The sequence below is a fragment of the Moschus berezovskii genome, chromosome 8, assembly GCF_049115385.1.
Source record: "Moschus berezovskii isolate FMDL1 chromosome 8, NW_MosBer_1.0, whole genome shotgun sequence".
Lineage (NCBI taxonomy): Eukaryota > Metazoa > Chordata > Mammalia > Artiodactyla > Moschidae > Moschus > Moschus berezovskii.
Window position 1 is genome coordinate 106,643,720 of NC_142467.1, and position 11,165 is coordinate 106,654,884.

The 11,165-nt window shown below is 53.5% G+C and overlaps 1 protein-coding gene across 6 annotated transcripts in view; it reads right to left on the reverse strand.

Moving 5' to 3' along the window:
- UNC13A (unc-13 homolog A) overlaps positions 1 to 10,860 on the reverse strand; it is a 69,570-nt gene extending 58,710 nt beyond the window's left edge. For all 6 annotated transcript variants that reach the window (XM_088839174.1, XM_088839177.1, XM_088839175.1 and 3 more), the window contains exons 1-3: positions 10,839 to 10,860; positions 1,720 to 1,749; positions 1,050 to 1,149 (exon numbers count right to left, since the gene is read on the reverse strand). In XM_088839174.1, coding sequence (XP_088695300.1) covers positions 1,050 to 1,149; positions 1,720 to 1,749; positions 10,839 to 10,860 — 152 coding nt within the window. The remainder of the gene's footprint in view (positions 1 to 1,049; positions 1,150 to 1,719; positions 1,750 to 10,838) is intronic.
- Positions 10,861 to 11,165: the final 305 nt, after the last annotated feature.

Below are 11,165 nucleotides of genomic sequence, written 5' to 3' on the forward strand. Positions count from 1 at the left end.
TGCCTACAATGCAGGAGACCTGGGTTCGATCCCTGGGTCGGGAAGATGCTCTAGAGAAGGAAATGGCAACCCACTCCAGTACTCTTGCCTGGAAAATCCCATGGATGGAGGAGCGTGGTAGGCTACAGTCCACGGAGTCACAAAGAGTCGGACATGACTGAGCGACTTCACTTCACTTAATACGAGGTCTTAAGTGGCTCCAGGTTGAGAAGAGGGTCCAGGTCATGAATTCATTCAGTTATTAGACAAATATTTATTGAGAAACTACTGTGTGTCAGCCTCTGTGCTTGGCATGGAGGTCACAGGGGCAGAGACCAATAGGGCCTTACCCTCTTGGAGCTCATAGTCCAGGGGAAGGGGCCTGGACTATGTGTCAAATGTCACACAAATGAATAAAATTATAATTGATGGTGAGGCATGACACTACTCTTCAATTACAGTTTGAGGGCAGTGATCAGCGGGGACTGCCCTGAGGAGGTGACACAGTTGAGACCTAAGGACCGGAAGGAGCCAGCTGGGATGGGGAGAGGACAAGAGCAAAGGTCCTGCAGGCAGGAACAAGCTGGACATGTTGGCAGAACAGTGCAGAGGTGGGTGTATCTGGGGCAGGTGAGCCAGGAGAAATGGAGCAAGGTACTGGTGTGAGGTCACAGGGACCAGGTCTCGGGGGGCTGCAGGGAGGGATATGGGCTTTGTTTCGAGGTTGATGATACACAAGCCAGGGGCAAGTTTGGAGAGTGACAGGATGTGATTTGCAGTTTTAAAAATATCCCCCTGGCTGCCTGGAGGAGAACAGATTGAGGGAGGCGGATGGCAGCAGGAGGCCAGGGTGGAGGCTGGCGGGCAGTGGGGACTTGGCTGGTGGCCTCAGAGACAAAAGCAAGTGACTGGATTCGGAGGCAAAGCTGATGACTGGACAAGGGGCTGAAGGAGGAGGGAGGGGAGTCCCAGACAACACCCGAGTGTCCGGCTGTGCCCTGCAGGACCAGCAACAGGCCTGACTGTGCCAGGGGGTGAGGCCATGCAGATTCCAGTCACTGCAGACTCACAACATGAAATCCTGCTCCCAGCTGGGCTGGCTGCCTCGGACAGCAATAGTCGTGCTTTTGACATTCTGCACCTTCAGGGTCACGTAGGTGTTGAATTTCTCTGTGGTGGTGAAAGCAGATGTCAGTGCAGGGGCTCAGGGACTCCCCCATGTCCATTCCCAAGCTCTCAATGACCCCACTATGATCCCCAAGGGTCTGTGAGTTCTTGGGGCCACCCGAGGTCCAATACACTGGGGTGATTCTGTGCCTCCCACCCCCAGGTCAGCCCCCAGAACCCCACCCCAGCACCTCAGAGCACCCCAGGGAGGGGCCTTGTGCAGGGAGACAGGGAATTTGGGGATGCCTAATCTTTATGCTTAGAAATGACAGCGTCTAATATCCACGGACATAAGAAATTTCCTTTGATTCTCTGAGCCCCAGTTTTGCTCCCTGCCCTATCTCTTAGGATCCTGGGAAGCACCACTGGCTCAGGGTGAGCCCTATTCCCATTAGGGTTTTCAGGGGATGGTAGGGAAGACTGCTGGGGGACCCCAGACCAATTCCGATGCTCTCTCTGTGATGCTCGCAGACAGACAGCCTGGGCTCCCCATCACCGGCTCAGACACCCTCCCTCATCTCTCTAAGAGGCAGACAGACAACACAGGACAGCACAGGAATAGAGGGCACTTACCTTGGGCACCATCAAACTTCGCTTTTTTGACTGTGGAGAGAGACAGAAGTAGGGAAGGGAAACGGGGAGAGTGGTGGGGAGGAGAGAGACAGGAAGGCAGAGACATAACGAGAGAGACAGAGAGGAGAGAGACACAGAAAGAGAGAGGAGAGAAAGGCAAAAAACAGAGCAGAACAGAAGAGGCAGAAAAAGAGACCAGATTAAAAAAGGTAATAAAAAGAGACGTGAAACCAGAGACAGAGGTGGAGAGAAATAAGGAGAGGAGGGAGGCAGGGATGAGTGGGAGAGAGAGAAGCCATCAGACAGAGGAGCACAGGCAGACCTGTGATGGAAGGAAGTTTGGACCTGTCCCACCCTCCTCCCCGTCAAATGTCCCCAAAGCTCCCTCCCTCCAGTGGTGACTTTACTCACAACTGAACAAAGATTCAAAAGAAGAGACCTCCTACAGGAAGCCCGCCATGATTTCTTTAGAAGGAGTCAGGGAGTCGGGGAGAAGGAGGCAGAGAAGGAAGGAGAATCAATCGCCAATGATTCCCATCCCCCAGTTAGATTAGTGAGACTTCTCCCCTAACTGTCCAGCTCAGTCTGTCCTATCAAATGCTCCCAGGGTTTAGAGTCCAGTATTCAAAAGGGATTGGGAGAGGTGAGAAAAATCAACCCAGAGAGTTGAATCTGCAGTATACATAGAGACATCCCAGTCCTGGCCAGGTAGGTTGTTAGTTTGTCCAACCCTTCTTGACTGTGAAAGGCGCAAGCCAGATATACCTCAGGGTCCCAGGGGGGCCAGTCTCTTCATATTTCAAATGACCCCACAGCCCCAAGTGATGCAAAGCAATTTCATTCATTACTGGACTTTCTGACAGGGTATTAAACTTTCACTTTCAGTATCTCCCAAATTCTGCATCTGCCCTCAATGTATTTCTCTATCAATACTCTCTACTCCCACCCAAAAGCTGCTGCCAAACTGAGGCCTCGTTCCTGGTTTCTATATTTCCTTTTCCCTTTAAACTTTTCAAGAGACTATTTTTGTTTGAGTAAGCAATCATGCATATTTTACAAAATCCAAAGCAACCCAAAGACTATACGATGCAAATGAGGCTCTTTCTACCCCAGCTCTCACTCTCCCTCCAGGATGCAATCAACATTAGCAGTTCCTCGTGGGACTGGAGACACATAGTCCATGCATCAGCAATACTGTGCACGTGTGTGCTATTTCCTACACAAATGGTAGCATTTTATACCCTCTGCATGTCTTGAAGAGTGTGTGCAAGTAAGTTTAAGGATAAATTCCTAGAATCAGAATTGCATTTCTATTCTTTCTCCTTTTTTTTGAGAGTCAAGTTCAGCCTTTTTCCCTGCAAGTACAATGGCCTCCCATCTGGGATTCAATCTCCCATAGGGATTTCATTTCTCTGTCCTCATCACTTGAATTTTCTTTCTCAAAGAAGTACCTGAATGGAGCCAGTGAAAAGAGAATTCCCATCAAGGGCTGGGGAAGTAGAGTGGCTCTAAACACTAGTCAGTAAATACTACTTGTTCCTATTGCAGACAGACTGTGGGGGTGGGAACTGATGCCCAGAAGCAGTGAGTGAGCTCCCCGGAGTTGCAGAGCAGAAGAGGGAATGAGCGCCTTCCTATTCCAACACCACCATCAAACTAAGACCCAGATTTTAAACGCAAATGCCCACTATACCTGGATTTGGTTTCGGAAGGCAGAAGGCAGATAGAGTCCTTGACTGGGTATTAGGAAAGGTGAGCCCTGGTTCAACATGGAGTCAGGTGGAGCTGGATTCAGACTATGGTGCTGTGTGACTCTGGGCAAGTGAACCCCCCTCTCTGGGCTTCCACCTCTGTTTCTCCGTCTCTTTCTTCCACATCCAAAATCTTCCCACTTGAGGCAGATAACTGCACATGCAAAGTTCTCTCTCCCACAAGGTCCCTCCCCCTGTCCTACACGTCCCCCTCTCATACCCTCGGCCCCACCCAGACTACAGAGAGCCCACCCACCTAGCCCCTCACCCCTGGGACTGAGTGAGGCTTAGGGTCACTTGGGACTGTGCCCATCAGGAGCTCCAGGCCTCCCTCCTGGGGGAGCTTCAGCTGGCAAATCTAATGACTCTGTAAAGGGGGGGGGGAGGGTGCATGGGGAGGGAGAAGGGAGAGACAGAGAGGCTCAGAAAGGCGCACACGGAGGCATCAGTAGGAGACAAAGGAAGACGCTGCGGGGAGAAGTGACATGACAGTCAGACGGACAGACACACAGAGGGACAGAAAGAGCCACACAGATTTCCACCGGGGAGGGCAGGCAGGGGGGACGCTGCAGAGAGGAGAGGCAGGACTGGGAAGGAAAAGCTGGGGCCAGGCACCGGAGGCGGGCAGGTGCCTGGCCCCGGGGGATCAGCGGCGCTCACTGGCGTCTGCCCCAACCTGGGCCCAGTCTGCAGTTCTCTCTCTGTGCTCCTCCTTCACAGACGAGCGGCTGGTCTCAGAGGGGAAGCGCGTTGTCCAGGGTCTGTCCTTCACCCTCTCCTCCAGGAAGACGGGCTCTGCCTGTCCCCCTCCTTCCAGTTCCGGGTCTCTCCACTCCTGCCATCTTTCTGTCTGTCTTCTTCCCTTTCTCCCTTTGTCTGCCTCTCTGGTTCCTGGCCCCTCAGTCTCTCTCCCTTCCCTCCTCCCTAATCCTCTCTAGATCAGAGGGTAAAGGGCTCAGTTGGGGTCCACTAGCAGTGGGAGGTTGTCAGAGAGCTCTAGCTCTAACAGCACGGCCGGCCCCAGGCCCCTTCGGGAAATCCAGGGTGAGGACATCACTGTTTATTCATCACGGGGACTCAGAGGGAGGCGGATCAGACTCAGGGTGGGAGATGGAGCTCAGAGAACGGAGAATCAGAGAAGGGGGTTCCGAGTAGGAAGCTCATGGCGGGGGAATAGGGTATGGGGTAAGGAGGAGGAAGGTAGGGACTAGGGATGGGGGCTCAGAGAGCTGGAGGAGGCTCTCGACGGGGGAGGGGAAATAGGAAGGGGGCGGGGATGGAGAGGCGGGTAGCCTGGGGGAGGGGCTCTGTATGGAGAGAGGGCTCGAGGCAGGGGCTCGGAGAAAGAGTCTCGGCTCTCTCCGCATCTCTTCCCCGTCAGCAAGCGGACCGAGTCATGGCCGTCACATCTCCGCCCCGCCGCCTCCCTGCTGCCCGCGGTATCGGGGTCACCAGGGCGGAAGCGCCGCCCCTCCTTCGCGAGCTCCTGGTCACAAGCACCGGGCTATTTATAACGTGGGCGCCGAGGGCGTGAGCTGCGCGACCGCGGGGAGTGCTGAGTGGGGGAGGTGCCCACTGACGCGCGGGCTGGAGATACCGCGTCACCGCCAGGTCAGCAGCCTGCGGACTCCTCGGTCCCTGCCCACCCCATCCCCCATCGCCCATCGGCGCTGGCTGATTAACGTGGTTGCACAGGCAGTGGTTGCCGGGGGCAGAGGCGGTGGAGCTGGGAGCAGGGCACTGGCACTGCCAGGCTCTGGGCCTCAGTCTCTGTATCTAGGAAATGGCCCTACTTGGTCTCAGTTTCTTCTCCTCTTCCCTTCTTCCTACCTCCTTCTCCCCTTTCTTTTTCATTATTAGCATTATTACACTGTTGTTCCTATTATTGTTACCGTCACTAGTATCTTTACTATTTGGTTAAATTTTAAGTGTATCCCCTGGTCTGGATGACTCTGGATTCTAATCGAGATAGTCTCCAGTCCTTGGGGTCAATTAACCTGCCAGGCCTGGTGGTGGGAGTGGAGGAATAGAGAGTTCCAGTCAACAATGGAAACGGCTAAAAGCCCACCCACAGGAGGTTCTTCCCTGAAAGCTTAGTTAGTAAAGAATCCACCTGCAATGCAGGAGACCCTGGTTCGATCCCTAGGTTGGAAAGAGCCCCTGGGGAAAGGAAAGGTTATCCACTCCAGTATTCTGGCCAGGATAATCCCATGGACTCTATAGTCCATGGGGTCTCAAAGAGTCTGACACGACTGAGCAACTTTCACTTTCCAAAAGCGCACCCACATGAGGTGCTTATTGGGTGTCAGAAGACACTACAAGTGGTAGAAGGGAAGCATAGAGAATTCAAAACTAGATTCTAGGAAGTCTGGTATTTAATATGTGATGTCTGTATCAGACATGGGCTTTGTGATGAGGACATTGGTCCCTCTGACTTGGCATCTGGGAGAGAATAAATGAGGACTCTCATCATCCATGGACAGAAATAAGCCAGAACCCAATTGAAGGCATATGAAAAAAAACACACCAAGAACCTTGACAGATAGTGTTGTTTACCAAGTACACTTAGAACTATGTCTGGCATATAGTAGGTGCTTATTAAATACTGTTCATTGAAAGAATGACGTCATTGCCTCCTCCAGCAGTCCAGCACTGAGAGCAGTCCAGAGATGCGAATCTGTGCTGTCCCTGGTGCTGAAACAGATGGCTCCTCTCTGAACTGTCAGCGGTGCTGAACTTTTCTTTCCTACCCAAGTACCTCCAAAGTTCTTTTGCCCCACTGTGTATTACTGAGGCATCCTCAGGCCTGAGAACACAGTGAGCTCTCAGGAAATGTCCTACACTCATGGAGCTTTTAGTCCCCATTAATAAAAACGCCATCATTGATTTTTCCTTCCTTTGGCTCACACTTATTGAAACTTTCCACAAGCCATGCATCATGCCAGTATCTCTGCATGCCTCATCTGACTGGAGAGTTCCAGTAAATCTAGGCAGTGGACACTATTAACATGTCATCTACAGATAGACACACTGAGGGATGAAAAAGATATGGGACTTTCCAGGAAGTGATGGATTTGGGGATTCAAACCCAGGCCTTCTGGACTCAGGATGTCCTAGTCGGCACCTCACAGATAAGTTAATAAATCTAAAAATAAAATAAATTCACAGAGGAAACCCATTGTATGCAGGAGGAAAGTGAGGTGCAAGATAGGCAGATAGCTAAGATTGCAGCCCTGAAGATGAATCAGAGCCAAAAACCAAAGGCATCCTAAGAGGGTGGTAAAAGCAAAGACCCAGATGCAGTTCCCCCACTCCCTGGCTGGATGGTATCAGAAACAGGGCAGCAAGAGGCAGAGGGATTTATGAAGGCTTCCTGGGAGAGAGGCAGGGGAACAGCCATGATGAATGGGGAAATCATGTGTCTGTTTACTGAGTGGATGAAGGAAAAGGATGATCCTGAGACAGACTCTCACCCATGGCAAGGATTTAGGTGTCTCCAGGTCCTGAAGGCTGAGGGTAGCCTCGACCTTCACCCTTCACTCCTAGTAGACTGTGGAGTCAGGCAGCTACACCTCTGACTCTGTGGCACCAGGCAAGTTGTTGAACTTCCATGAGCCTCAGTTTTCCTCATCTGTAAAATGGGTTGCTCTGAGGATTAAAGTGGGCAGTGGCATAAAAGTCCTCAAAACTATGCCTGTGGAATGCTGGATAGATGGAACTTGTTGTAGATATCATTATTAGTTGTGAGGCAAACTCACCTTCAAATGCATTGCAATTTATACGCAATATTCAGTCATCAAATATTTATGAAGCCTTTTAAACATCGAATGGCCTAGCAAAATGCCACGAGGCATATAGGAAGTCTGGAACTACCATCATGTTTCTGTATATGCCCTCCACCTAAAGCAAGATCTCTCTTCTGCTCAGCTTCCCCTCATCTTCTGAGACACAGGCAAATGGTGATGATAGGAATGGGGTAGGCTTGCCAGAGGAAAAGGGCCATGGAAACCCTTCTCCTTAGCTCCCCAGTCTCTCCCAATCTGACTCCACCAGCATGAGGCCAGGAGCAAGGCCAGGTTCCAAGAGCCAGGATTAGTGCCTGGCATATAGTGGACACTTAATGCTTGCTGAGTAAATATATGAATAAATTCACAAAGGAGTTAAGTGGCACTTGCTATTAGCAGCCTCAGGGCTCTGCCAAGACTTAGAAAGTGAATTAAAGTTGGGGAGGGGAAATGGGGCTCTACATAAAGAAATGAGGGGGGCAGAGGCCAGGTCTATACAGGGTAGTCTCCCATATGTAAGTTCAGGATATGCACACAAGAATTGCACTGTGTGTGCTTGAATGTGTATTTGCTCATGTTACCAGGGCAGGCAAGTGAGTGTACATGAATGTGTGTGTGTGTACATGTGTAGTGGGATAATTACACATGTGCACCATCTGAGTGCAGGTGAGGGTCTGCACATATGTGTTGGGGAGTGGGATGTGACTGTGGGACATGCTGGTGTGAGCTTAGGTATGTGCAGGCTTTTGAGTGATATGTTAAATACAAATATATGTTGTATGTGTGTGTGTGTGTGCATGCGTGCTATGCAGTTATGTAGCATGTGTATTTTTGTTTACTTGTATACATGTGCAGTCTCCTCTGAAGCTACATATATTAGTGTGTGTGTGCATCATCAGTCACCTGTTCAAAGTGACAGCTTAAATGTCCGGGGAAGAGTTATCATGTGTGTGTCTCTTGTGATTTGGGGCCTTAACAGGTATATATAGGTACACTCCTGAGTGTTAGGGCACGGGTTGATATTTAGGTGACATGGATACTGTAAACATGCAGATACACATGCCTGTATCATGGGGGCCATGTCTGTGGCACAGACTGTGTCCAGTGTATATGTATGTGTGTGTCAACGGGCATGTGAGTCTGCACATGTGTCGTGAATGTGCAGTCACAGGCACATGGTCTTCATAGAGACTTGGTGAACCCTAAGCACTTCTGTTCACACAAGGCAGGCAAGCCTGGGCGTGAATGTACCGGCCCCAGTGTATGCCGCTGTGCGCATACATGGGTGGGTCCCTGGGTCAGAGGCAGGTATTTCCTCAACTCTAAGGATGAACTCAGATCCAAGGAAAGCCCTCCCAACCTAGTTGTCCTGATCCTTCCCCCTTCCCCCTCAACCTTCAAGACTTTCCACTCTGGGCACCACCCCCACTCCTTTCAGCAATTCTTCCTCTCCCTGCTTCTCCCTGTCACCCACCCCCCCGACACACACACACACACAGCCTCTCCCAACATCAACTGTTCTCTTTACACCTCAGGGCTCTACTTCCCACCTCATCCCCTGTCTTACTCCTCCCAGCGAGTCCCCTCTACTCTGCTGATGACTCCTTCCCTGTAAGTTCCACAAAGCCATCCAGTGCAATTCTTTCTCACCCCTCTTACTGCCTCCGCTTCACACCGCCCCTGTAGCCAAGACTCCAGTTTGCATCAGAGTTAAGGGTGAGATTCCAAAGAAGAGATAGGGCTAGGGGGCAGAGGAGAGTGAACTTGGAGGAGTCAGCCGGGAACCCACATTGACCCTCTCTTCCAGGGCTATCCCCTCTCAAGTGTTAGGCAGTTCAGAGGAGGGGGGAGGGGCCAGTAGGGGGTTTGGATGTTCACCTTCCCCTAGCCTTGGGCCTAGACAGTGAGGGATGCATGGGGGTCGGCTCTTCCTCTCGACTCTCCTAACTCCGTAGGCTAAGGGCTGAACGAGTTGACTTTTAATTTTACTGGCCCTTCGCCCACCACCAGCCCCGCCCGTCAGGAATGAGTTCAAGGAAAGGAGGCACCTGTCCCTTTAAGAACACCCGCGTCCACGCCAACCCAGCCCCGCGCGAGCGGCACACGGGAAGCCACCGCGGCGGGGAGCGGGGGGGCGGGGTTGGGTTTGTGAATGGAGAGTTACAGCACAGGGGGAGGAGAGGGGGGAGGGGCAGCGGGGGCGGTTCCCGGCTCCCGGGCCTTCCCACCAGGATCCAGGAGAAGGCCGGGGTTCATCCTTCTCTCTCTCTCTCCCCACCTCTCTAGATTTCTCTCTCTCATTCTCTTTCACACACACACACACACACACACACACACACACATCACACTCCGGGTTGCCTAAGGTGTCCTGAAACCTGCCGTCTCAGGCTTGGCCAATACACCTCTTTTTCCACCTTACCCTTCTGGAAGGGAGTAGAAGTGAGGGGAGGTGGACCTCAGTACTTAAAACCCAAGGTTGAGACCTTTATAAGCCTTGAACCCTGGTTGGGCCACCAGCCCTGCAGCCAAGGTCCCCTGCTGAGAACTCAGGTGTGCCCCAGGCGCCTTGGTCCAGGTGGGCTGGCTTCTCCCCTACCCTGCCTCAAGGGTGCGGTGGCGGGTGGAGCAGGGGAGGGAAGGAGTCATGCCCCTCCGGAATCTCTCACTCCACCCACCCAAACGCAGAGCGTGGGCCTGGGCGTGGGCCTCGGTGCAGATGGCGTTCTGGCCCCAAAATAGCTCCACCCCACCTCTCCCTCCCTCCCTCCCTCCAGCGCAAAGTGGGTGAGGTGAGGATGGGCCGTGAGGGGTGCAGGGGGGTACTGCACTTCCAAGGGGTGGGCTCCCTGCGGAGAAGATCGGATAGGTGTTTGTTCGGTGGGGCCAAAGAGGGTGGAGAGGGTGAGGCCCTCAGGCGACTCCCCAGCCCCCACTAGGGAAACCAAAGAGTTAACTGGAAAAGAGCCTCCAGACCCCTCCATCACAGCTCTCTTAGGATGCTGGAAGGGGTCTCCCCGGCCTCCTCCCCCAGTTCTCTCCACTCCCAGGGTGAGGAGTACCTAGATCTCACCGGTAGTCCTAATAGTCAAGCCCCTTTACCCAAATCTTACACGCCCAGGGCTTGGAGACCGCTCCCCCTGCACTCCTCTCCGAATTCCGAGGCGGGTCCGCAGCCCAGCCTACAGGACAAGACTCCTTCCAAGGGCCCTGCAGGATTCTTTCGAACTACCCAGCTCCTTCCACACGAACCCGCTAATAACTTGTTCAACACTGACAACCCAGACTAGACCGTTTCCAGATGGAGCCCCGAACCCCTGCCCGCGTCCACACGGGCCTCCGGGTTCAGCCGTGCCCACACGACCCCAGCAGCGGCAACCAGGACTCCCTGAGAGCCCAGCTGTGTCTACACGGATCACCTCAGGCACCCTGACTCGTCTACCCTACTCGTCTTCTGAGGCCACCCCCTCAGAAGTCCAGCCTCGTGTACGCGGGTCACCCCCTCGGGAGCCCAGTTGCATCCACACGGACCCCAAGCCCAGTTCGTGTCCACATCGGCTCCCCGTCCCGCAGCCTCGCCTCCTACCTCCAACGCAAAGCAGAGACATGTCTCCAGAGTCGCCGGCGGGCCGGCTCTGTCAGGTCAGGTTTAGCTGCCGCTGGGGTGGGGCATGGCGGGGGCTGCAGCCCGCGCTCGCTCAGCTCACGCCGGGGCCCGGCCTCCGCCGCCGGCCATCTTGGTTCAGCACCGGGGGCGCGGACAGCTCCTGACGTGGTGCTGATGCGAGCCCGGCGGGCGGAGCTCGCGGACGCCTGACGGGGCGCGGGCGCAGCGAGCTCGAGGGGTGGGGGTGGGGTTTAAAGGGCTGGAGCAGCGTAGGGGCTGAGGGCGGCCACCACGCAGTTCCCTTCT